This window comes from Harpia harpyja, chromosome 1, assembly GCF_026419915.1.
Source record: "Harpia harpyja isolate bHarHar1 chromosome 1, bHarHar1 primary haplotype, whole genome shotgun sequence".
NCBI classification, from domain to species: domain Eukaryota; kingdom Metazoa; phylum Chordata; class Aves; order Accipitriformes; family Accipitridae; genus Harpia; species Harpia harpyja.
In genome coordinates, this window is record NC_068940.1 from 104,199,553 (window position 1) to 104,227,089 (window position 27,537).

Genomic DNA, 27,537 nt, shown 5'->3' on the forward strand with positions numbered 1-27,537 from the left:
TTTGTTTTTTTTTTAAAGCTCCAGCTCTTGGAGTCATGTGAATATATCTGAAATCACAGATTTCATTTACTTGATTTAAAAAACCGAGCTTCTCAGCCCTCCTGTTAGCAAAAAAACCTCCACCAAACCTCTTGAAATGAGGACTCTTCTATAAGGTATAAAAAAAGAAGCCAAAATATGTTTTTATATCCCTCCCTCACCCCCAAATTTCACATTGTGTCAGCCAGTTTTGACTAAGGTTTGATTCAGGGATTGCCGCGTGCTGAAGTCCAGATCCTCACAGGTTTTCCACTCCTGGCTCACACCAAATACTGTGATGTGTTTCCAGGGGAGCAGTTCCCACAGGACCATGGATCTTGGTGGTGCGCGCAGCAACCCCATACCCAAGTGAGCAGGCATCAGCCCTTCCTTCCCTGAGTCCTTGATCCTTACCATCATGGGACCTGTAGGACCTCATAGTCATCAGCATCAGCCTCTGTCTTCACCACAATGATGGGGCTGCTGTGGCCACCCACCGGCACACGGCCAGTTGCCAGGTCCTCAGGGAGTTCCTCTCCCTCACCAGGAGGGCTTTGCTTCTTGAGGTGGTTCTTCTGATGCCTCTTGAAATGTCCAACAGTGGTGTAGCTTTGCCCACAGTCGGAGCAGATGAAGGGGCCCCGGCGGGTGTGAGTGAGCTGGTGCTTCATGAGGTTGGCCTTCTGTGAGAAGCTTTTGCTGCACTGGCGGCACTGGAAGGGTGCCTCTCCCGTGTGGACCCGCTGGTGGGTAATCAAGATCTCCTTCCTCTTGAAGTCCTTCCCGCACGTGGCACACTTGAATGGCCGGTCCTCGGCATGGGAGGGCTGGTGGAGATGGAGCTGGGCCCTGTTGGGGAAGACCTGCCCACACTTGCTGCAGCGGTTGGGCTCATACTTGGTGTGGACCCTCCGGTGGGTGATGAGGGCAATCTCCTTGCGGAAACCTCTCCCGCAGATGGCACAGGTGAAGGGCCACTCCTCACCCTGCGGTCCGAGGGGAACTGGGGCTAGTGGTGGCTGGTGCTCCCGCGTGTGGACCCGCTGGTGGGTGGTGAGGGCAACCTTCTGGGTGAAGGCTCGGCCACAGGCAGCGCAGGGGAAGGGGCGCTCACCGGTGTGGGTGCGGCGGTGGACGACGAGGCGGGACTTGTCGATGAAGGCTTTGGGGCAGTCGGCGCAGGGGAAGGGACGCTCCCCAGTGTGGATGCGGTGGTGGACTTCCAGCTGAGCCTTCTGGGCAAAGGCCTTCCCACACTCGCTGCAGGAGAAGGGTCGCTCGCCAATGGGGAGCAGCCGACGGGGGACAGCCAGGCTCTCCTCATCTTTGCCAGCCACCTTGGCATCGGCATCGGTCTTGATGCTGGCATCGGTGTTGGCGTTGGCATCGCTGTTGCCACTGGCCTCACCATCGCTGTTGGCCTCGGTGTCAGCATTGGCGTCAGTGTTGGCGCTGGTGTCTTCGCCGCCTCCCTTGTCCCTGCCACGCTCATGGACACGGCGGTGCTTGACCAAGGCGATCTTCTGGCGGAAGCCCTTGCCGCAGGTGGGGCAGGGGAAGGGCCGGTCACCGGTGTGGATGCGCCGGTGGACGGTGAGGCGGGACTTGTCGCCGAAGCGCTTGCCACAGTCACCACAGGGGTAGGGCCGCTCGCCGGTGTGGACGCGCTGGTGGGTGACCAGCTGGGTACGCTGGGCGAAGCGCTTGCTGCACTGCCCACACCCGTAGGGCTTCTCCCCGGTGTGGGTCCGCTCATGCTTGGTCAGCTCCCCCTGCTTGGTGAAGCCCTTGCCGCAAGCCCCGCAGTGGTGACCCCCACCCTCGGCATGAACCCGTTGGTGGTTGGCCAGGTTGCCCTTCTTGGTAAACGTCTTTCCACACTGCCCACAGGCGTGGGTACCACCGAGGGTGGTGGGGGGCTGCCCACCCCCTGAGGCACTGGTGGTCTCCTTTTCCCGTGCGTGGACACGGCGATGGGCTGTGAGGCCGACCTTCTGGCTGAAGCGCTTTCCACAGGTGGTGCAGATGTAAGGGGCTTGCTGGGGATGGTGGCCCTGGTGGTGCCGCAGCATCTCCCTCTTGCTGCCAAAGCGGTCCCCGCAGGTTCTGCAAACGTGGGCACCGGGCCGCTCATGGGTCCGCTGATGCCGGGCGAGGTGGATCTTCTGCTGGAAGCATCGCCCGCACGCAGGGCAGGGGTAGGGCTCCTCCCCGGTGTGAATCCTCTGGTGGGTCACCAGCACTGACTTCTTCTTGAACTCCTTCCCACAGCTGTTGCAGTGGAAGATCTTCTTCCCTGCCGGAGTGGATTCGGCCACGATGGCCCTGGCAGCGTCCCACTGGGTGCCCTTGGTGCTGTGGACCCGCTGGTGCTTGATGAGGGTGATCTTCTGGCGGAAGCCACGGCCGCATACACCGCACTTGAAGGGACGGTCACCCGTGTGGATCCGGTGGTGTGCCACCAGCTGTGACTTGTCCACGAAGCTCTTCTGGCAGCTGCTGCACTGGTAGGGCTTCTCACCTGTGTGGATCCGTTGGTGCACGATGAGCTGTGACTTCTGGGTGAAGTTCTTCCCACAGTCCAGGCACTTGTACGGCCGCTCGCCTGTGTGGATCCTGTGGTGCTCCTTGAGTTGTGATTTGGTGATGAACCTCTTGCCACAGTCGGTGCAGGGGAATGGTGTCTCGCCCGTGTGAGTCCGGAGGTGCTTGGTGAGGTCTACCTTCATCTTGAAGCTCTTCCTGCACTCAGTGCAGGCATGGGGCTTCTCCCTTCTCTCAGGATCACTCTGTGTGCTGTGCTTGCTATGGTCTCTCCCATTGGCCTTCTCTCCAGCTCTGATGGCTTCTTGGTCATGCAGCTCTCCAGCCTGGTCAACACCGCCTTCCTCACAGCCTTCAGCCTCTATCTCCTCCTTATGGGATTTCTGGTGGGCTGCCAGGATGCCCTTGTGCTTAAAACTGTCCCCACAAATCATGCAAGTGTACGACTTCTCCCGAGTGTGGCTGAGAAAATTCTCTGCCTCCAAGAGCTCCAGCGTCATCGTGGCTGGCTGTTCCATCACCTGGTTCTTCAGAGGTGGGGGCCCGGGTGGTGTTCACTAGGGGAGGCATCGCTGGGAGTCCTCCTGGCCATTGCCACCAGTTTTCCCTGCCTGCCAGGGCTGCTGGGAGGTAGCGACCATGGGAAAGTGCCAGCGCTGGTTTGAGTTACTCTTCTTTAGATGAAAGCCTGTGTTTTCCTTCATGAGGGCTGAACCTGAGAAGAAACCAAGGCAGGTGTTATTGTCAAGGCCAACAGGAAAAAAAGCCAAAAACCAAACCACTTTTAGTGTGGTAAACTGTCATGTGGAAATGAAAATCATAAAAAAAAGCCCAGCCAAGCTTAGTTAATTCTAGTAAAACCAAAGGCCAAGAGACTGTAAAATCTAGGAGGGGATTGAAGGGGTTTGCTGGAACTGCCTGGCACAGGCTGGACTTTCTCCACATCTCCAGGTACTCACGACAAGAAACTGGTGGTTTGTGGGGGTGGGGGGCTCCTCCTGCTGTGCTGATCTCTGAGCAGGAACCAACATCACTTTTCCTTCAGAGGGGTGGTGAAGGTTGGTGGTCATAACCATCAGGGACCAACTCACGGTCATCAGAACCTCTAGAAGTAAATCCGTCTCGGTGAAGGGCACACCTAGACCCATTTCTGGAGGATCTCTGGGGTGGTGCAATCCCTGGTCTGAGCCAGGATGACCAGACCAAGGGCTGGGGCCAGGACCAGACACGTCCCACGTGAAGAGTGGTCACTGAGATCATCTGAGCCTCCTTCAGCGCACTGGCAGAGAGGGACCTTCTGGGACAACAAGGAAATGTTGAGGATCAGCAAACAGCTGCTCATCTCTAGAACATATCATGTTGTTCTCCCAAGCCTCCAGAGAGCACCAAAATCTCACATCTGTGAAACAAAACTGCCCGAGCATTGTCTGATGCTCATCTGGCTGTGCAAACCCCGTGGGGCTCCCGTCCCTCGGAAGGTGCCCATTTATTTCTCTAGAGATTTTGTGTCACGTCCAACTCAGTGAGGGGACAGGGACATCTGGGTCACAGCTGCAGCCAGACAGGCTGGAGGCAGAAGTGAAACTCACACTGATGTCCTCGGTTTCCTGCGCAGCACCAGGGCTCTGCAAGGCTGCTGGGGCTGGTGGCCAGGAAGACGTCTGAACGGACAGAGAGGTCGTCCTGGTGTTCAGGAGGACAGCAAGGACTCAACTCCTTCCCCTGTCCCCTTGCCCTGAGGTTAGACTGCCGAAGGTCCACCTTTGCCTTGGTGCCAGCTTCAATTTGCAGGTTTGTCATGTCTGACCCATGAAGGGTGCAGTCACACCACCACCAGCATCGACCTAACTGCATGAAAAGTCCAGGCTGAAGAAGAACCCCATTTGCCATTGACTTTCTTCATGGGAGAATCAGCACCAAACTGACCCAGGAACCTATCTGGGGCAACTCCTGGGGAGGGCTCCCTGATGGTGGTCCAGTCAGCCAAAAATCTCTCCTCCCCTGCTCCTTGACTCCCAAGTGCCCCAAAGTGATGAGGCGTCCTGAGAAGTCCCTGCCCAACCCCTCAGCTGGGCAAAGGAAGCCCTGATCCAGCCATCCCAGCATGCATCCAGGGCATTTGCACCTCTATCCTTTCTCACCAAGAGAAAGGATGGGTGTTGGGTGAGATGTTCTCTGGGGACCTTTCAGTTAGGCTGAGAAATGGAGGTTGTTTTTACTCTCTGTGGCGACCAACTTTTCCGAACCCAGAGATGACTCTGGGCAAACTTTTGTCTCTGGCTGTTCCATGCGCTGGGCTGTTTTTCCCGGAGGTGACAGCGTGTCAGCACAGCTGCCTGAATTTCGCTTGTGAAACGTGAATGGGAGCAGCTCCTCAGCTGTTGCTTTGCTCCTTTTACTGGGAATAACCCCCCCACACCAGCACACACACAGAGGCACAGCCATAGGCAGGCACAGCTTCTCCTTGCAAGGCAGAGGCTGGACCTATTAACTCATTCCCACCCTGTGCCTCCATCACTCCTGAAAACGTCGCACAGATGCCCCAGAATCATGGTTTTTAGGCAGATTTTAAAGGACGGATGCCCCTTCTTGTGTTGCGCTGCTGTTCCTGCTCCCTGGGTTTAGCCAAGCTGCCTGCTCCCATGCCAAGCAGGACCAGCCATAACTCCGACTCCACCGGTCACCTCCAGCCAGGGGAGCAAGCCAAAGCTCTCAGGGCAGGATTCAGCCTGACATGGACAAGCAAGGCGATGTATCCCAGTCAGTGCAGTTTGCTCCACCGCAGCCAACCTTGACAAACATTCCAGCTTTGTAGCGGTGACCCCGACTTCCCCAGATGTCCTGCTGCTGCCCTGGGATGCTGTGGGACACATGCAGACACCACGGAGGGGTTCAGCCCTGAGCATCCCGTCCTGGCCCCAGACATCCCAGCTCAGCCGTTTACTGACCTGTCTCCCATCTCCCTCAGCAGCACGCAGGTCGGGAAAGTATCCAAGTGTCATTGACCAAATTTTCTTATTTCTACCCACTTTGAGCTCTTCTTCGTCTTCCAGCTACTCCGTTCGTGTCTGCTGGTGCTGACTCACAGGAAGTCTGTGTCAGTGATGTAAAAACCACCGGGGGAGGAGAGACAGAAAAAGAGGAGCTGGCTCAGGGAGAGAAGGGGCTTGGGGATAGGAAACAGCAACCCTAAAACATCTCGGGCATGGCTGGGGGGATCCCCAGCCATCACTGCCTCCCTGCCGGTCCCCCTGCCTGGCTGCCCAGTGCCTGGTCCCCGCACAGGCGCTGCCTGGGCTGCAGGCTCCTGGGAGCTGTAGTCCTCGGCAGGGATGCCGCTCATCCGCTTTGGAGGATGCCTATGTTTGCTGGCTGGGGGTTGTTATAGGGAAACGCAGTGCCCACGCTGCAGCAGGCTGGAAATAGCTTTTGATTTACATTAGTTCTCTTTTTGAATTGCTATTTTTAGGTGGCTAAACTGCACTGCTTTGCATTGGAAGTCACCATTACGTACCTCCGAGACCTCATTTTCGATGCTTTCGCTCTCTCTTCATGTGGCTGACCCCCCTTGGAGTTGTGCAAGCAAGAAAAGCCATCCTCTTCTCCTCTTCTATGACCTTTTTGTCTGTGAATCTCAAAACACTTTGCAAATGGGAAAGGCAGTAGGTGACTTGAAAGGGGACATTTGGTGAGACAGTGGCAGAGCCCAGGTCTGGGAGGTCTCCACCCAGTGAGTCCAAGAAAATTGTTTCCTCCCCGTGGCTGTGAGTCTCCTTGAGAGTCTCCAGCTCCCAGGGGAGGCTGGACTGCCTGTTCCTGGTGCTCTGTAGCAGTTAGCAGGCTGCCTGCAATGGGCTGTGGTTCTAACCAGCAGCACCGATGCCTACAGAAATCCACAGTAAATCCACGGTCCTGCCAGTCTGGGTCACATAGCAGGTCCTGGAACATTTGGTGGCTGCTGGACATGTGCTAATTTGGGGTGATGGAAAACTCAATCCATAACTCTGAAACGGTGATGTTCCTGGGCACTGGAGCACAATTTTCTTAACTCTCATGTCTTTACTCGAAACTTTTAGCTTGAGTCAGAGCTGGATCCAGGGATAAGTCCCAGGGTAGAACTGGATGATGCCATTGTGAATGGAGTTTTGCTGTATGGATGCAAGTCAGCTTGGTGCCCTCAGGGCTGGAGAATTGTCCTTGCCTCAGTCGAATTACTCATACAGACATAACCACTTTGCCTAGCCATTTATCACTAGCACCTTGCAGACAGCAGCTCGGGTAGTACAGGTTAAAGTGTTGGGGGGACGCACTCTCAGAATTAGGACTTTTTTTAAAAATAGTAATTTTTAAAAAATGAAAATAATTGTACTGTAAAAAAAGTTCAGCCTGTGATGGTCATTGCATATTTTGTGGTCCTTGTGTTTTCTGATTTCAAATATGTGGTCCCTGGTATCACTTAGAAGCCAAAGCAATGTCTCCTGACAGCATGATTCAGATGAAATGACTCCACAACTGCTTCAAAGCATGACATGGGGAAACAGAAGAAAAGGATGAGGATGTGCATCTGATGTAGATTGCTCATGGGATTTTGGATTTAGATCCAAAGTTTTGCCTCAGTTTCCCCATCTCTAAAATTGGGCTGAAATACTGTAACTATTATTTCTGTCTTTTACAGGAATTTAGTACCCTCAGGAAAAAAAAATGTTATTATATCCCAGTTTTGAAACCCTGGAAAAAACAGCTCCGGTTTTCCTTGACGTTTTGGGTAGGAAGTTGTACCCTCTGGATTGCCCCTTGTCACACTCCTGGCTCACAAGTGGCTTGCCAAGTGACACAAAGAGTGACATTGGCATTCTCTTTGGTTTTCTTTTCCCAGTTACAAGATAAAGTACAAAACTCAGGAGAAACTGGATGTTTTAATGTTTCCTTTTGTTTTGTTTGGTTTGTTTTTTTTTTTTAGTTAAGGAAGTGAGGTGACACAGACAGATTAAAACACTTGGCTAGTTGAAGGGGAAGCCCCAGGCAAAGGAGAAGTGAAGTCCTCTGATATCTGTGACCTTATGCTGTTGCACCAGACACCTTTCTTGTCCTCAGTGGGGGTCATATGTGGTGACTCGGTTGACAAATTGTCCTGGTGAAGACCAGATATGGAGACACCATCTGCCCTAATGCAGGTGGATGGGGAGTAGCAACTTCATGCTGCTTCACGCTCAATTAGCAGCGAGGAGCCTTTGAAAGTGGGGGTCCTGCTCCTTTCCACCATCTGTGCCCATGCTCTCTTGGGACTGTGGGTGCATGATGACTCAATTTAGTTAGATGACTTGGGAAAGCACCCTAAAAAAAAAAAAAAAAGGAAAACTCTTTAAGAGCTTTCCACTGCTCCAGGCAGCTGAGTCTTCTTTTCTATCTCTCCCACCTCAAATTCTTAAGGTCTGCTCTAATTTCTTTTGCAAATATTATGGATCTAGGCCACGTAAAGACCTCATGGAATGGGGTGGAAGAGAAAAGGGGGATTTAAAGACTGCCTGCCACAAAACTGGGCAGCAAGGACACAGCTAACTAGCTGGGAAGAAAGACACGAGGGCTGGGGATGCTGCAGCAAAATACATCAATAATGCTTAGAAACAAAGCCTGGGCATTTGGGGCTGCACCTCGTCACTAGTGCAATCAATGTGTTATTCATGGAGAAAAAATTTAAGAGCTAGACACTTTCCAGTTTAGCAGTACACAGCAAAACCTGACCTGCTGAGAGACTAGGAGACTGCATGTCAACTTCTTGTTCGCAGTTAGTGAATTTTTGGCAAAAACTGCAAGATGATGGTAAATAGCTTCCTTCAGAGAGAACAGGAAGATGCTGCAGCCAGTTCAGCTGGGGAGAGACCCCTTTGGAGAAGCACGTCCCACCATGCCCACTCCATCACACGGGAAGGGTAAGAGACACACACAGTGGACTGAACGCCCAGTTCTTGCAACCATATTCTGGACACTTTCACAAGTGGCAGTGAAGAGCCCACAGTCCCCAAACCAAGAGGAAAACCACAGCCAAGTTATCTAAAACACAACTAGAAACAGACAGCTAAACCACCTGAGACTGAATTCACAGCCCTTCATTGATCTGGGAACAGATTCATTCCAGACTTTGCAACCATGATCACTGAAAGCAAGGTATGGATCAAGGTCCTCTTAGTTTATATTACAAGAATAAGAAAAACAAAATATAACGTAAGAATACAGATGGGCCTGACTCTGGTTCTGCTGGGTCCTGGACAAGGGCGGGATTTTTTTGTTACTCTCATCCGTGGAGTAGGAGAGACCCAGAGGTGATGACAGCCCAAGCTGCAGAGCACAGGATGAGAGCTTGGGTCCCTTCTGGGCCATGGAGAAGGACAAGTTTCTCCAGAAAGTGATTCAGGGGCAAAAATCTTAGTCAGATATTCTCAATCACCTCTCAAAGAGCTTTTCTTTCTATTTTGAAATGCGGCGGAGGTGGGAGACATGAAGAAATCTGGATGCATGGTTCAAGGTCTGAAGGGGAGCAAAGTCAATGATTTTCGCCACCCCAGGACAGTGGCTGCCAGCAGGGATCCTGTGTGACATTTACATTTGCGTTCACCCTGGCCATCCCCAACCCCCTTTGGTCATCCAGACACCGTGACCATGGAGAGGAGAAAGCATAGCCTCTTGCAGAGATGAGCAGCCTGGGCCACCTTTCATGGTGAGTATTTTAGCCTACTATATCCCTGCTCTTATCTGGGGACCGGCACCACCTGGTACACCACAGCAAAGGTCTCATAAGGCTTATCCTTGGCATGGATCTCCTTGCCCTGGGGATGGTGACTCCTTGGCCTTGCTTGTCTTGCTCCTTGCAAGGATGCTGCTTGGTCCCGGTGCATCTCCTTCCAACTCTCTAGACAACTTTGGACCTTCCTCCGGTGGGCTATGGGATTTCTCTTCTTCAAGAAGCTCTTCCCATATGTACCACACTGATAAACTTGTGTGTCTTCAGGGCTTGGTACAGGGTAACTCCTCACAACGCTTGGGTTTTTTTCTTCCCCTTCTTGTATTCCCCCCACTGGCTTTGCTGGTGGAGTGCCCTTCAGGCACCCTTGCCTTATTTTTCCCATGTGGGGTGTACAGATGTGGGTGGGGGTCTGGAGCCCACATGGCCATGTTCTTGGTATCCAGCTTTCCCCAGAAGACTGGTCTGATACGCAGAGCCAGGTGCTTTGCTGCCAGGGAATGAATGTTTACAGCTACGGAATTTCCAGCCAGCATATATTTATTCTTGTCTTTATTCAGCTTTGTTGAGATTTTGGGGGGGGCAAGCTTGCACTTCTCCTTCCTCATTTCAATTCCTGGTCTGGTTCCTATTTTTAGCATCCCTTTCATGATGCTTCTACTTTCTTCAAACCACCACACTGTAAACCTGCTGGGCAAGACATGAAATAAAGCTGCATCTCAGTGCCAAAGCTAGAGGAAAAAGCGCATCCAGAGTTGTCATTTATGAAGTAAGTACTTGAATTGCCCTAGCTACCATAAAGAGCAGGAACTGGAGCTTGATGTAGAAAGCACCAAACAGAGGTTGATATTGGGACTCCTGTGTTCAGCTCTGAGCCCTGGCATTGAGTTATCCCCTCTGCCTCTGCTTCAGTTAATTTCCAAGTCTTTGCCTATATATTTACTTTATTTGGAAGGGAGAGTGCTTGTTTTACTCCCTCTTTCATTCCTGACCACTACTCTGGTTGTAGCCAACCATGGGAATACAACAGGCTTGGTCACATCTGCTACCCTTTCTTGCTGTTGCACTCTTAGAAATATGCATCCTGTTATTTCCACCAAAAGCACTTATAACCCTTATTCATTCAACCATTTTAATTTAAGCACTTAGGAAATCTCAAGAGCTCTTTACTTAAAGTAGGCCTGGGTGACTATGTGGTAGTATCTGATCTGCTGTCAGCCAAGAGTTTGTTCCAGGTAAAGTTAAAAAAATTTTTTTCAACATTTTTTCCTGGAAAACAAACACAATCCTTTGAATATCTTTTACTTTCACCCCATAATGAAACATTTTGGTTTAGGATATGGTTGACTCCTTCTAAGGGAAAGAAAAATACCTCCAACCTACCAAAATGTAAAGATTGCATTTATTTTTGAAGTAAGAAGATATTGAAAAATTTTCAGAAGTTTTTGCTGGCTTTATAATTAGTTGTCCTACTTTCCCCTTTTCTGTCAGCTTTAAGAATTCACAAATTTGTAGTAAGGTGAAAAAACTTCCAGAGGACCAGAAACTTCCTTTCCTCCTTTACATTAAAATGCTTCTTGGTCCCTTTCCAGCTTATGGTCAAAGAGACTGCCAGGGTGAATTCAGGCCTTTGACTCCTTGGCTGGGATTCAGCTCAGAGTTAGGATGCTTAAATGAAGCACCTACATTCAAGTGTCTCCAAAATATACCGATAGAAAGAGGAGATCGTAACAGGGGGAAAACTGCTTTAACTTCAGCTTAACCCACCGTGGCTTAAGCCTTAACACTGCCGAGGAGCTGGAGCCATTTGCAGGCAGGCACGCAGAGCTGGGCTGTCAGTGATGCTCCTACGCAGCCGGAGCTCGACAGCAGTCCTTTGCCGTACCGCCTTGCACAACGTTTCTGGTGGAGCCTGACCCACTCTTTGTGGTGGTGCTTGTTTACCAGAATTCAATACTTTTATATTGCTGGATGAAAGATTCACATTGGCAGAGCTACACGCCGAAGCGTGTGGGTATAGAGGGCATATTCAGACTGCGCAGATGTATAATGCTGCTATTACATGCCTGCTGTCCAAAATTCCCCTGCAGACTGGGGCTAAACCCTGGGAATTGTCTTGCTGAGGGCAGCAGAATGCTTTTCTCCTCAAACTCAGCATCTGGCTGGCCATGCTGGCGTGCAACACTAGCACAGACCTTCACAGCCCTGTGCCACTTTCCATGCTGGGTGCTTGGCAATTAATTTGTGAAAAGCAAGCAGAGTGGAGTTAAGCAATGTTAGGTTGTGCATTAGCAGCTGAGCTGCTCTGAGCCCCCAGTATCTGCAAACAATTTGGTGAGCAGAAAGGGGCCCCCTTATGTTGAGCTAAAGATGGATCAGGCTTATTACTTGCATGGAGATGTTAAAATGAAAAGCAGGCTGCTATTTTCTTTGCTACAGACTTTGTCCTATATTTAACAAGAAAGTCCTTCGGAGTTAAAAGAAGTCCTATTCTGACAGAAAACTAATCACAGGGGCTGAAGCGTTGAGCCACAGGAAACCCATGTCAAAATTTTGCAAAAACTATCCGGGAAAAAAAGGAGAGAAAGGGGCTCAAAGGGAGGCAGAAAATGCTGCAGGAATAGGGCTCCCAGACGACATGGGCTAGGTGTATCTGTGGTCCCTGAGAGCATCCCTCATCCCAGGGACCATAAGACGGGGACATGCCAGAGGGCTGGAAAAGCAAAGAATGAACCTCTACAGGTCGTGCTTGGCACAGGAGCTCCCCACTCTCTGTCCCCCTGGGCTTTAATAGAGACAAGCAATAAGGAACAGCTATAGGGTCTGGGGTGATTTCTACCATACACCGCTTTATGGACAGGAGGAAAGTCTTGGAGACATTAGCTGTGTCCCACTTGTGCCTTTAAGATGCTGCTGCCTGTAGTGTGAGCAAAAGGATGCTGATCTGTGACTTGTTTTCCCATTACATCCATAGGACTGGTGTGTGTGTGTGTGAGCTACCTGATTTTGGGTGGTCTGTCCAAGGAAATTCATCACAAGCTCCTCAGCTTCTGGTCACACCTGAACCCTTAGCTGTGGACAGAGGCAGGCATGCAAGGAGCTGGTTAGAGGGTTTTGCAGTTAAAGATCAGCTTGTAACAATGACCCCACGTGGGCTCGTGCTCAGGAAACGAGCTCTCCTGATTTATCGTCCCTTCCTGCACTTCAGCTCTTGAGCACAGATGCAGGCAGAGAGGCTTACAGGTGCTTTTGGGAACACCGTGGTATCCGTATGCCCACGCAGCCCCTCGCTCTCCTGCTGCCTCCCTCTGACAGTCCCACACACCCTGACTCTGTATCTGGGAGCAGTGAAGGCTGACTGCTCCCCGAGGGATGGGGAGCCATGGGAAACCTCGTACAGGCACTGCCCAGGGGTTGCAGTCTCTCAGGGGCTGGACAAAGCAGGCAGAAGCTCCATTTGGGGTTGGTCAGGGCCATTAAGGCTTACTGGTGTCCTCAGGACCCTGATGCTCAGCCTAGAAAAAAACCAGCAGGTGATGCTTTGGAGAGAGGAGCAAGAACCCAGGAAGGTGCGGGAACACCCACAAGCTCGTTCCTCCTTCACCCTGCCATGAGCAGCAAATGGAGTCATCAGCTGCATCATCTAACATGGGGCTTTAATGTAGCCTGAAGTCGTTGATAATAAATTAACTTAATAGAGAGGCAAAGCTGTAAGTAAGATTTGATCTGGATCTAACACCTTCCCGCAGGGAAGCCCAGGTTTTCACGGTGTTTCCCAGGCTCTGTGTCTCTCCTTCATGTTGTTAGATCTGATGCACAACTCAGTGTTGCCATCCGGTCAGAGCCTTTACATTCACCTCTGCCATTCTTCACATTCCCTGCTCCTCTCTCTGCCCTTCAACCTACCCCAAGCTAGTTAAAGGTAGTATAAATTAACTTGATCGACGTGACACATTCTTTGTCACAAGGTTTTTTCTGCTTCTTTGCTTGTCCATTCTGATGGGGAAGTTTTGGGCCCTGCAATACTCACTGAATAAGCGTGTGCCCTTGACTATGCACAACGCACTGCAGCTCATCTGTGCAGCAAAAGGCTCTTAGTAATCTCTGCCTGCAGCCTAGGCCAACACTCTGGGCCGTGACTAGGAATAACTAGTTTTCAGGGCTGCTTAGCCTGTAGTTCACAAGATCAACATTTAGTTTCCTAAGTCCTTTCTTCCCAAAGCGAGTTCACAGCAGTGCTGTTCCCAGCTCTCCTGCAGGGACTGGTTTTCTGCTCTGCAGACAGGTCTAAGGGCGAGTGAACTTCAGCACAGGTCTAATGATGGATTATTCTTGCATGACTTCAAAACCCTGTTACTCTCCTAGCAGAAGTTGTTGTCTACATTCAGACCCTCACTCTTCAGTCTGTTTTGCTTCTCAGAGGCCGACACACATGTAGAAATGAGAACGGTCTGTATCTTATTCCACTTGCAAAGCATCTTATCCTGTTTTTCAGATGATGAAAAAGGAGAAAATCTTGTGACTTGGTAGGGAAGGATCTCCAGATCTCTGCTTCCTACTTCTGCCTTCAGTTTGCAGTGACTTGGAGGAGGTTGGTGTCCTTGAAACAGCAGCTCCTCAGGGAAGAGGCCAGACAGAAGCAGAAGAGACAGAAATCAGCTTGGGGTGGGAAAAAAGAGTGAGCAGTGGGGCTCTGCAATGCCCTTTTACAAAGGATAGCAATGGGCTGTAATCACCTCCTGTGCAATTAGCAGAGAGCCACAGGCCAGCACTGCCCACCTCACCTACCCCATTGCAGGGGCTGCTTTTGTTTTCAGGTTAACACTGACCCTAGAAAAGGAGATCACAGATTTTTCTATGACCTCACTCAGAAAATCTGTCGGTGAGGACTACTCAGAAGCTTCAGTCTTTTGATGGATATCTCTCACCTTTGCTTTGTTCCAGCACAAGAAATCACTTTCAAGGGAGGAACTGTGCTTTGGGTCAGGAGATGGAGGCAGAAGCTCCAAGTGTGCCTTGGCTACAGGCAGTTCAGCTTGATAACCTGGTCCCATGTGGTGCTACCTGGTTGCATCACTTTGGCTCTGGATGGGATGAGAGGTAGCTAAGGTGGTGGTGATAAGTAAATACTCATTCCCCATGGAGGCTGCTAGTCAAAAGTGAACAGATAAAGCGTGTGTAGATGTATGTGATACTGAGTTTCCTGTTGCTCACCCAGTTTTCACCCTGGTCTTTTTCCCTCTCCTCACTCCCCGTCTGTGGGGACACCAGGCTCCCTGCAGCCTGGGATTCTTGAAGAAGTTCTCATGGGAACTATCACGTTCTCAAAGGGCAAGTAAACATCCCAGGGCACTTACGTTGGAGCAGATGTTTGCTCTGGCCCCAAAGACCCTCTCATTCCCACCATACCAGAACATGCTGAGCGCCAATCAGCTCCACGCATCCCATTGAAGCACGAAATACACACTCTTGCGCAAGTGGTCCCCAACACAGCCTGTCTCCATGTCTCCTCCAGACAGGCCATGCTGAATGCTGGAGACAGAACTGATGCTGAGATGATATACACAGATAGTCAATGAGTCAAGGAGTTGATCAAAAAAAGTCCCACAGCCAAATTCCTCCATGCATTGATAGAAATAGGACAGCAATTGTCTCAAGACAATCCTTACCTGACCCACTGTGCAAGACCAGATTTCTTTTTAAAAGTCATCACAGCTTGGATCTCTCTTCATTAACATAACTTTTACTTTGATTTAACTCCATTGGTTTCAGCTTGACCACGCTGAATTTACTGTATAGACCTGAAGGCAAAATCCTACCTTGTAGGCATCCTTTTCACTTGGTGACCAAGACTGCTCAGTGAATGCTTACAGGTGTGGTTTTCTGCATAAAATCTGTGGAGTGGAGAATGGGGCAATGACTTGGATTTAAGCATTTTATTATTATCTGGGAGCCTTTTTAATGGGTTTCAGGAGAAAAGGATGAAGGCTATTTTGCTACTGTGAGGATTTGACTTTGTTCAGTCCCCAGATAAATTCATTTTTTCTCATGGAGCTGGGATTATTCCATGGTCCTGATCCAAACCCAACACAACCATCAGCAGCAGACACCAGACCTGGCAGCCCAAACTAACTGCAAGGCATCTCTTTGGAGGTGTCCTTGAGGAAGTCACAGTGTAATGTCCCAGGCAGATCCCAGTGGTACCCAAGGAAGACTCCCTTTGCATTTCGAGCATTTTGCTCTCACAGGTGGGACACTGAGAGTGGAATTTAGCTCATGGATGAAAACACCCATACTTAGGACACTGTTTCAGTTTCTCACACCATGGTGTCTGGTGTCATTTGAGATGCCCTTCCTGGCCTCCAGTTACTCATCCAGAAAGGTCAAGTCCTCCCATAAGGCCTGTGTCCTTCTAGCCCTATGCAGACACCTTAGGGCACTTCACATGGTACATATGTGTGGGTCACTGACTGGAGCCCCGGCATCAGTGTGTGGTGGTCTGAGCTCTCAGCATAGTCAGTGGAGAGCTGGTCAATGCAATCAGCAGAGCCCAGAGGGCTCTTCACCCGCTACACCCATTTGGTTACCACTGGTATGCATCTTGCTATGGCATTGTTCACCTGTTGCACTGTGGGTAGAATGTAGTGTGGTTCTCTCAGTGATAGCTTGTGAAAAAAAAGACAGAAGAGAGGCTCACTTTGTTTCCTTTTCTCTTTAAATAATTACTTTATTGAGGAGATATTACAAACTATCAGCCCCGATTTTCCCCAGAAGCTGGGACACCCACACTGGCCATGGTCAATGGTGGAAGATCCAGTGATATCCAGGAAAGCTACTGACATTGACTCACTGCCCTGTCTATGTGCAGGGGCACAATAATACAAATGGCAAACCTCCCATACCAGTTCCTCTTGCTGGTAAAAATCTCTACGGCCCTATGCTAGGCTAATGAAAAGGAAATAAACGCCAGCCACGCGGTGATTTCTTTCTCCTCACTGAAAGGCTCTGTTGGACCTCTGCCCCTCAGCAAGCCTAACAGAGGCTGTTTTGCTTTGCTAGCTTGGTTCAGCCCTGTTCTTCCTAAGGAACATAATTTTCCAGTCCTACAGTGAAGCATCTACCCACCATATGGCCCAGACCCATTTTTCTAACAAGGGTGTCCCTTAGATGCCCCTAGAACATCTTAAACGTGTTGTTTTCCCCTATACGTCTGCCTTTTCTGTCCCAGAAATGAACCTCCACCAGGTCAGAGGGATTTGAGGGGAAGCTTCGTATCAAGCAGTTTCACTACAGTTTATAGGTGAGCAGACAAAAGTAGGTTCCTTCAGAGGCTGTCAGAGCTTGCTTTGCTGTTTGAAATCATGTGCTGGGCCTGACTACATCAAAGGCTGAGGGAGTCTAAGCACCATAATTACTATGTGCTTTTGGGGTTTGGCAGCTGTACTCAGTGTTGTGCTTGAGTCACCACAACAAAGCACCTCAACACGATGGTGTCCAAGTAGCTAGTAAAGGCAAAGGTCAAGAACAGTTTGTCCTGTTCTTTTCCTTCTGTCCATGCCTCAGTTTCCCCACCTAGAGAGGCAGCTGCTCCAGAGTAGGCAGCGCAGACAACCAGCAGCTTGGGTCTAAAGTGTTACAGCAGGTAGTTGCCCAAAGTCACGCTGCGTGACTTTCGGATGCCTCCAAGAGGTTGCCATCTGCAATATGTCCTGGGAGAAGGAAGTGGTGTGTGCCTTGGGGATGGGGAGGGGGCTTCTTTTCCTGCACAAAACCAGAGAGGTAGAGCTACTATTTCACCATGGAACATTTTTCCACTTGCCTCTTGGACTCTATGTATCACAGCAACACAAAAAACCCTAATATGTGTCTTTGTTCTGCAGTGCCCAGGTGGCCACGTAGCAGTGCTGCAGAGAAATCTTGGCGAGTGGCTCAGGGGATTGCAGATTCCCTCCACGTCTCTGCTTCACCAAGGACTTTCAAGACAGAAAGATCCATCTGACTAGAGAACACTCAAACAAAATCATTAGCAGTGAGCAATAAAGACTGCTGAACTCTCCATGCTTCTGAGTAGCTGCACAATCTCCTTTACACCAGGGAGAGGAAGGGAAAACATCCCAACAGGGAAATAGTTTCCAGTTCTCTAGTTCATAAAGTCTGAAGACTGTTTCAACTATTCCTGCCGCTTGATTAGAATTCCCTAAATCATGCCTAATAAAGTCAAAATCCTACCAAGAGCTTCACAGTAACAGGTAGGGAAGCAGGTGGCTGAGAACCAGCACCAGTGTCGCTCAAGCTGGTGAAGTCACTGACGCCTCTGGGACTTGTGGTGGCAAAGGCACCTGCTCATCAGAGATGTAAAACTCGATGCTAAGAAAAGCCATTCTCATTTACATCCACGCAGTGGGGTTGTGGGGCCACAAACCAGAATACAGTCTGCTGGCCTCTGGGCTAGCTTTGGAAAAACAAGTCATTGATTTTGCATAACTTACTTTTAGGGACCTGGCTTAAGCCAATCTGGGAGCCTGGTTTGGGGGATTAAAGGCTTAAAACTCTGGTCTAGCTGGCAGTAGTTTCTTCCAGATCTGTACCATCCAGTTGACTAGGGTCCATCAGCCCAGTAAGATCAAGGTGTGGATCAGAGCTATATGAGGGAGCAGAGAGTTGCCCCTTGCTTTAAACACTTGCCTAGATGTGAAAGGCTCCCTTCAGCTTTCTCAGAAACACAGTAATATAATAAAAATAAATCCTGCCTGGTCCTCCTGGCTATATGTTGCCCACACAAGACAATTTTGGCATCCACAACTTTGGCATGCTTTAGAGGCACAAGCATACCGTTACGAAGGATGCCAAGCTCTTATCTCTCCATCTCCAAGTGCTCCGAGGAGGCTTGGCTCTCCAGCCCCATCTCACAGCTGTGAGCAGGTGATACCCTGAGCGTTGTACTCTGAAAACAGCAGCAGAGGACCAGTTTCCAGCAGCGCTCTGCCTCATCGACCTCACTGTCCCCTCAGGTTGACCTCCTCACCCCCAGATACCGCACACATAAGGCCGGCAGAGTTTGTCTCCATCTCTCCCCTTTCCCAAAGAACTTTCCCCCAGGAGCAGGCACCAGACCTGCTCAGCTCTCCTCTTCGCTCTTCATGGGGGCCAGAGCTGTCTGCTCAGGGTGGTGGGGTCCACCGCCGGTCCTTGTGGCCTCCCCTCGTTTTGCACAGGGAGCAGTTCCTTCCCGTGCGTGGATCTTCTGGTGCCTCCTCAGGTACTTCTTCAGCCGGTAGCGCTTCCCACAGACCCCACACTTGTAGGCCCCACCTCGGGAATGGAGCAGCTGGTGTTTAATAAGATGGCGCTTCTGAGGGAAGCATTTCCCACACTTGGTGCACTTGCAAGGCCCCATTCGGACGTGGATTGTTTGGTGGCGGAAGAGGTTGGCCTTCTGGTTGAAGGTCTTCTCGCACTCAGGGCACTGGTAGGGCTCCTCCTTGGTGTGAATCCTCTGATGCCGAACCAGATTTGACCTCTGGGTGAAGCTCTTCCCGCACTCGATGCATTTGAAGGGCTCGCTCATGTGGACTCGCTGGTGGCGGATCAGCTTGCGGTTCATGCGGAAGCTCTCCCCGCACTCGCTGCACTTATACGGCCCCTCGCTCGTGTGAATCTTCCTGTGTCTGGTCAGGTTTGATTTCTGATTGAAGCTCTTCCCGCACTCGGGACAGGGGAATATCCGTTCAACCTTGGGAGCTCCTTTTGCTGAGGGATCTTTCTTGGACATGGGTTTCTCCTGGTTCTCCATCATCCCCTCTTTGGTGGGCCGATAGCATTTCTTCTGCTTCCTCTTTGGGCTCTGGCTCTCCTGGTGGTTGGCCTCCACACCGGGTTCTTCTTTAATTTGGATTCTCTGGATAGCACTGAGGTTTGGCTTCTGCCCATAATACATCCCAAAGTCAGTGCTTTCCCGTGGTTCTTCCTTCATATGGAGGACCCGGTTACTGGCTATGGGGACTTCCCATTCATGCTGCTCATCAGCCTCTTCTTCCTTTTTAAGCTGTCTCCCCTGTAAAGCCGTCAGTGGGATCTTTGGATCAAAGAGCTTTCCATAGTCTGGGTTTTCTGGTGGCTCTTCCTTGATGTAAAGTTTCTGACAGGCTATCGCAGTAATGTTGGCTGTGTTATCAGTGGGTGGGTCTGGTTCCTCCTTCATCTGGATTTTCCAAGGAGGGCTTTTTGGATTAGATGGGTTTCTAGGTATGCTACACCCCTGAGCTGCATCTCCTTCATGGGACATATTCTCCGACATACTATCCTCTGACCTGAAGGTAAAATCAGGTTCCTCTTTAATCTGGATGACCTGGAGAGACACACCATTGACGTGTCCCTCGAGTGGCTTTTGCTTAGCATGGTTCCTCTGGTGGACGTTGAAATACCGCTTGGTGCTCAAGCTCTTCCCACACTCCGTACAAATGAAAGGGCCCCCGCGGAGGTGTATCTTCTGGTGGGCCAGCAGCGTGGCACTTTGCCCAAAGCACCTACTGCAGTCAGGGCATTTGAAGGGCTTCTCTCGCTTGTGGATCTCCTTGTGGGCGGTGAGGGTCCCCTTCTTCACAAAGCTCTTCCCGCACTCGGTGCAGGCGAATGGCCTCTTCTCCGTGTGGGTCCGCATGTGGATGTTGAAGTAGATCTTTGTGCTCAGGCTCTTGCCGCAGCGGGCGCAGAGGTAGGGACCACCCTTGGCGTGTGTCTTCTGGTGGGCGACCAGGCATATCTCCAGGCGAAAGCAGCGCCCGCACTCCCCGCAGCAGAAGGGCCTCTCTCCTGTGTGGATGCTCTGGTGGGTCGTGAGGTGGCCCCGGGTGGTGAATCGCCTCCCACACTCCCCGCAAGTGAAGAGCTCCTCTGCCGTGTGGATCCGCTGGTGTCTTTTCAGGTTTCCCTTCTTGCTGAAGGATTTGCCACACTCGTGACACGGGTGCGTCTTTAGCACCATGCGCTTAAATAAGACCTTCATGGCAGCAGTGCCCTGCACCCAGCGGTGCGTGGTGGGGCTGCCAAGCAGCCGGCAGGTACAGAAAAGCCACGACGTTATGGGGATGGTCTGTCTGGGAGGATACAAAAACCATCAGGACACACACTTCAAAGTGTACTTTAATGGATGCACTTTATTCCCCGTAGGGGAAAGGGTGCTGCTGCTGTACGCCAGCTCTGGGCCAACAAGGAGTGTGTGGTCTTCCTCATTTCTCAGCCGCCTTCCACCTCAGCTTGCAGATGCGATGTTTGTAACTCCATCTCCTGCCTCCTCTGATCTCCTGGAGAGGCTTCCCTGACATTCGTGGAGACTCAGATTGCTGGACTGAAAAAATAAAGGGAAAATTATTAAGTCGTTATTTCCTCTCCACCTCCTGTGTTCTCTGTGTAAACACAACGGGTGGCACCGTGGCTTCTCCATGGGAGACTGAACCTGAGACCTTTGAAGCCACAGGCTCATCTGGACTCCAACAGAGAGAGCAGGAACAGGCAAATTTCCCCTGGTGATGGGGGGTTCTGTGATGCACTCGCTGCTGCAATGACACTGAGGTTTCGGGTCTACTATTGCTGCACTAGTGATTTACTCTCAGCATAGGCTTCTGTCCTTTTACTAAGAAGATTTATAAGTAAATAATTAATTAATGCACTTTGCAGTAATTGTTGTAATTAGTCCCATTTTTGAGTAGTGACTGTGCAGCAACCAAAATCCCCAAAACTTAGAAGAAAACCAAACTGGGCACCATCTGCAAACTGGGATGTGCTGCTTTGTACTGGCAGACCTCCATGCACAGAGGAAAGCAGGTCAGTGGTGTCCTCAGTGGGCAGCTGGAGAAGTGAGACATGGAAACCTTAAGTCCTTTTCAAGAGGGTTCAACTGACAGCAGGGTCTGGGTCCTATGTATTTCCATGAGAAAAAAAAAAAATAATCAGGGCCAACAGAGATGTGAGCAACACGTCCTATCAAGACTCCGAATTGCAGCACAGAAAAGATCCAGAAAGACTGAGGGAAGGAAGACAGTGGTGCTGGAGATGACTGTCAACAAGACTATACATGGCTGGGAAGGCTTTTACTGATGGCACTGTTGGCTGAAGGTGCTGCTGCCAAAATCACCGGTTATGGGGCAGGCTGCCAGCAAGGACATGGGTTGTCGGTGAAATCTGTCCCTGGAGGTCTGGGTCGCTGGGGAGGCTGTGGCTGAGAAGATGGGGAGCCTGTCACCAAGGTGTAGGGGGTTGGGGAGGAGGGATGCCATTTATCAGGGGACAAGCGATGGGAGATGTGGAGTATAAACATCCGAGCACAACTGCGATGCAGAGTTTGCAGCTGCACACTCCTCAGAGGAGAGAGGTCAGAGTGGTAAATGAAGTGGGCAGCTACGTCAGATTTCAGAGGACAGTTATAACAGGGAAAGCTACTTCAGATTTGGTTGTGCCGCTTGTGTTTTCCCCTCAGCTAACCCACTGGTGCTGGTAAGAGCCACTACTGAAGCACAATGGTACTCCTGTCCAAGCTGAATTTTCCATGCTGATACAGAGGAACCACAGGAAAACAAAACCAAAAATAATAAACAACTACCTGCAAATTTATACTGAGCCAGGAGAGACAAAACACACCCGCTTGGAGCAGGATCTGGGTCTAGTGTTTGTTAGCGGAGGGGAGACTCTGGGGGGACGTGACCCTGTCCTTAGGTGGGGGAGCAGCTATGTGACACCTACAACTGGTTTAAATTCAGCAGACAAAGCCTCAGCATTGGCCAGGCTGGGAAAAGGACTCAGAAAAGTTCGATAGTGTATTTTTACTGGGGAAGGTCATCAACCCCCTGAGCGGGTTTAGCCTCCCGCCACCAAGGACCCTCCTGCCGGCTCCAGCTGATGCTGAGGGGCCGTGCAGGTGGGTGCTGGGTTTGCTGCGATGGCCACGGCCTCTCTCCTCGCCACGGATGCTCGCACCGCTCTCAGAGAGGACACAACTCACTGGCAGCAGCGTTTCAATTGCCTCTGGGTTTTGGCAAAAAGCAGCAAATCCCTGAATTCAGATCAGGGTAAAAGAAGAAATTAATGCCTACTTTCTTCCTTTTTTTTTTTTTTTTTTGGTGTTGCTTTTTTTTTCAGTATCCAGATCCTACAGCTCCAAATCCTGCCTTTACTTCCAGCTCTGCAATCCACCGGGCTCAGGGTTTGAATCAAGGGCAGAACTGGATCCCAGGGAGTTGCTTCATCTTTTATTTGAGCTACCCGGAGAAACGAAGGGCGGTTGGCCGAAAGCATCTTACCTGAGCTGGCCATCAATCTCTGGCTGGCATTTCTCTCCTCCGGGGCAGTCTCAGTGGCACACCAGTGTTTGCGACTTGGCTGCAAGTTGTGTTGCAGCCGCAGCTGGGCTGACCTAAAGGAAGTCTGTGGCCAGTGCAGTGAGAGCTACCGGAGGAAGGGTGAAGCCAAACAAAGACAAAGAGCAAAGGTTGAAGGAGCAGGGGGGGAGGAGGACAGGGGAGATGCTCTCCACTCCCGCCGCCGGGAGGGATTTTTCCACGCCGCTGCCAAGGTGTTAGCGGGAGCGTGGGGAGGGAGAGGAGAGGGATTTCTCCCTTGATGTGCTTTTCTTCTGCACCGCTATATTGGTGGGAAGCTGGAAGGGTCCCTGGCTCGCACTGCCTTCTGGGAATTGTAGTTCTCCCCAGCAGCTCTGGTCCCCCATCCTGCCCTCTCTGCCCTGGCAGCCAGTGGGTCAGGATCAGGCCATTTCTCTTTTGCCCCAGCTGAGAGTGTTTGCTTTTTTGTTGTTGTTGTGGGAAGGAAAACATCCTGCAGTGCTGCAAGCGTGCTTCTTCCCTCCCAGGCTGATTGTCCGAGACTTGCTCCAGGAAGCATCAGGAGAGGAAAGATGCATTTCACGGAGTATTTCTGTGTCCGTAGCAGCTTGCAATCCCCCTGGGGGGAGATAGCAACCGAATCCGGTGCCTAGTTACCAGCAAATGTTCCATTTTAATGCTCATTGAAAGCACAAAAGGAGTGTGCAGATTTGACAAGGGTGGACACTGAGGCATATGGACTTGATTTAGCAGAGTGATGAGCACCACCTGGGAGCCTCAGCAGGACCTCACAGAAAGCGCCCAGACCTTCCTGGATCTGCCCTGCACAATGAGGTTTAGAGACTCAGCAGGAAGCTCTAGCCCAGGTTGCTTCTCTGGGAGGGTTTTAGGAACATGTGCATCATGAAAAGCTGCTTCAGCATGACTCTTCCCTGGGGCAGCGTTTGGGGGCTGTCCCATGTCTCTGAGGCTGGACAATAACACTCAGTCTTGCATAAGCCAGCACCTCCAATCCTGTCCTAAATATGACACAAGGCTGCAAACGTGCTGTTCTCCTCCTCTTTGACTGAGGGAAACTGAGGCAGGAGATGGTAAGGTGCCTGGCTCAGATCACACAAGGAAGTCCAAGGTCACAGGGTTCCTGGAGTTCTACACACTATACCTGCCTTGGATAAAGTCTGCTGCTGTATTGCCTATCCCAGTACAAACCAGCAGTATGAGGCAGCAGCACCAGGATGAAGGTGCACTTACATTCCAGTTTGCACCCCAGTCTGGTGAAGGAAGAAGTCATAAAAATCTAACCATCTTTATACCAGTCCATGCACATCAGACAATACACAAGTCTCATTCAGTTTGCCTTACTGAAGGTCTTCTGCTTTGATGCATGAAAATGCCACAGCGGGTTCCAGACAGACAGGAGAGACCATGGTGTTAGGCCACAGTAGACCCCAGGTATGCTGAGGCAAGATTCCTCCTGTGCAGGACTCCTTAGGCACCATGCCCCTCCTTTTCCATCCTTCCTATTTCCATAATACCTTCCCACAAATCCTGCCTACCAACACTGTGGATGGTGCCAGTCAGCAGCTCCATCAACCGGCCCCGTCTTGGTGTGTGGCACCATGGAGGGAGAAAGGTTGAGACAGGACATGGGTGAGGGGCTCACCTGGAGCAGCTGGGGCGACCATTTGTGAGACTCCTTTGCTGCCAGCGAGATCTGGAGGAAGGGGCCAGGATCGTGCCGTTTCAGCTGTGTCAGGGTCCATTTGTCCACCGGGGCACAATTTACCTTATTCTAAAGTGGACGCCTCTAGTAGGGCAGATGGCTTGTGCCCTCAGAGCTCCTGTTTCTCTCCATTGATCTCTGCATTTTCCCAGGTGAGTCTCCCCACAGCTCACCCTCTCTTTCAAAAAGACCAGATCTGCCTGCTGTCCCCCCAGGCTCATACAAAGCCCCAAGAAAAGAAAGATCAAATATGCCTTGGTATGACCCCAAGGTTTTGCTCATGTGGTCAAAAGTAGAATCATAGAATCATAGAATCATTTAGGTTGGAGACTCAGAGCACCTCATGCTCACCCCCAAAAGGGCTTCATAGACAAAGTTGTCAGGGCAAGGTTAGGCTATGTCCAAAAATGCCTTTCCCTAAGCCCAGTTTGGAAGTGGTGACCTCCCAGTCTGAACAGAGTCTCCGCTACCTCAGGGAAACCCACTTTGGAAGTGAAGCTGTGCCATCAGCTGCAGCGACGCTGCTTCTGCAACGTACCACTAGATGCCAGTGAAAGCTCTTCCCTGCCTGCTCCCGCTTAGAAAATCTCACACTTTCGGCAATTTGATTTGTTTTATTGTATTTTTTAAAAGGTAATCCTTCACTTTTGATCTAATAAGGCATCCTTGCGTTTGGGTAGCATGTATAAATATATGTGCAAATGTTTTTTGTGTATCTCCTCTGTCTCTCTCTCCGTTTAGCTCTCTGTTTCTCAAACATATATATGTATATTTGCCTTTATTTGTTATTATTTAGGTAAGACCTTCTTCCCAGTGTCTCCCCAGACCAGGATCTCACCTCCAAGCACCTTTCCTTATTCCCCTTCCTATCAACCACCCTAACTCCCCAAACCCTTCACCTGCCAAATCCTCTAGCCACCTCATCATGACCTGATGGCCTGACGCGAACAGTCGGTCCAAGAAACATACAGGTGCTGGCATGGCATGTCCAAGCCCCGTCCTGCTCTGGGACATAATTCCTCATATCAGGTAACCGAGAGGCAAGACATATGTCCAGCTTATCCAGCTATGGGAATAATAGCTTGGAGGAACAGACCTGCACAGAGCTGGGGAGGTTATCACGGAGTAGAAGCAAGTTAGTGCAGTAGTGCCGATAACCAGCTTGCATATGTTTGTTGTTTAGTGGGAAGGTGAAATGAATGAAACCTGTAGACATTGCAGTACTAGGAAAGAAACCTTACGTGGGGAAAGGGTAAAAAATAAATAAAGCTCACAGTCCTGTATACCAGCAAGCTCTATGCTGCTCTTCCCTGTTGTAGAGATCAGTATAGGACTGACATGATCTCACATTTTATCTTTTAGTGCCTTGAGTTCTGCACTTCGCAGAATGTAACCTGTCCCATGTTACCCACTGACATTTTTGCAAGGTCTAAGCCTTTGAGCAGCCTCCAGGCTTTGCACACACCATTTTTTTCACCTGGTTGGTCAAGGTCCAGGTGGATTGGACTATCCCATGGGCACTCAGGGTGAACACAAAGCTCAACAGCTATCCAGGCTGCAGGAGGGATGTGTGTGTTTGTCCTTCAAGTGCTGGGCACAGCCGCCTTCTCATGTCAGAGGACCACTAGGATTAGGAATGTCTTCCCCTTGGGGCAAGCTGTGTTTTGGTGTAGTGTTCTCCTCCAGCTCCTGGTGCACCTCTTGCTCTCTGAAGTGCCTGATGCTGGTTGCCATTGGAGACAAGATGTTAGACTTGATGGAGTAAAGGTCTGATCCAGATTGGTGATTTCTGTGTTGCTTTTTCAGACAAATCCAACTCTGTGTTTGACCGGCCAGCTGTATCCGACAAGGCTGCATAGGAGAAGTGAGAACTAAATTTAAGCCGAATTGTCATATGCTCCAGTGCCTGATTAATTATACAATGAAATAAAAATGGAATTTGGCAAAATAAAAGTGGAGGGGTAAATGAAATCTTCACTCTGCTTTAGAAGGAAATATTGCCGCAGGTTTTATTAATGATGCCACAGTTAATCACATCAGGAGGCTTGAGGGCGCGAGGTGGCTTATTGTGCTGGGTACACACCATGCAGGAGAGCTGGACAATGCGACGTGGAGAGATAAGGGAGCAGGAAGCCCAGTTATTTGTTCAGGTGAGTCTGTGATTGTTCCCAAGATTTGCAAACACGATAGGTGGCAGATGAGGCTGAGAGAGCCCCTAGCTGCCTTGCTACACTATAGATTGTTTTTATTAATTTAGGAAACAGCTCTCACAGTAAAGCAAATGCGATAAAGGAGAATAAAGTGTTTAAATGACAAGTAATTTTCCATGTTATTCCAACCCCCCTGCTTTTCTTTAATTGCTTTTGAGCATCTGATTAGGAAGGAAAGCTTTTCTTTTTTCAGCCCACATCTACTGCAGCTTCATTGTGCAGCCCAAGCCCACGGTTTCCCGTCCTGCTGCCATGAAAATAATTGCTGTGTCCGAGGCCGCTTCCGTATCCACCATACTCATCTGATAAGAGCTTGAAATGAAAAACTGGTTTAAGCACAAATGGACCCGGCACTGATTTCAAGCCTGGCCAGATCACAGTGACCCGTCCGCCTGTCTGTCCTACAAGCAATGGGCTGCTTTTATGTGAAGGCTCAGTTGTTGTTTGGTTTTGTTTTCCTGGGGAAAACTGCAGTCAGGGCTGGCGACTGCAGGGCTTCTGTTGGGAGGGAGAAGGAAGGATTATGGCTGGATATGGCCCCGAATCAGAAACCCCTCCTTGCCCTGCTCACTCTGCCCCAAGTGCTGTCAGCATTGCGGGAGGGATCAAACATTTCCAGGTCTTCTACTTGGTTAGCAGGGAACTGGGATGCTGCAAGGACCTTGGAACCTAACCCTGCACCAGTCACCCTTTCATCCCCCGAGTCCCACTGTCTTCACCCTGGTTGCAACTTTTTTTCCCCAAACAACAACTCCATCATAAGAGAACTGGGAAAAAAAATTGTAAGGTCTAAATGACATGCCCAAGGTTGAACAGCACATCAGTAGCAGAGCAGAGAAGCCTCTTAGAAGCTGGTGTAAGGCAGCACAGCTCTGCTGCTTAACAGGGCAGCCTTCCCAGTGCCTTCCTAACACAACAGCTGCTATCCAATGCTCTTACTCTCCTGGCCTCCTCCTTCTTCCACAGACA

General features: G+C 50.4%; 1 protein-coding gene across 1 annotated transcript; it reads right to left on the reverse strand.

Moving 5' to 3' along the window:
* Positions 1–22,804, reverse strand: LOC128139038 (zinc finger protein 850-like). The gene is made up of 5 exons (XM_052780989.1): positions 22,597–22,804; positions 18,425–20,648; positions 4,152–4,223; positions 3,522–3,745; positions 1–3,116 (listed from the first exon to the last, which is right to left on the reverse strand). Exons 2-5 carry the CDS (start codon positions 20,304–20,306, stop codon positions 435–437), a joined length of 4,860 nt encoding a protein of 1,619 aa, XP_052636949.1. The 5' UTR covers positions 20,307–20,648; positions 22,597–22,804; the 3' UTR covers positions 1–434.
* Positions 22,805–27,537: the final 4,733 nt, after the last annotated feature.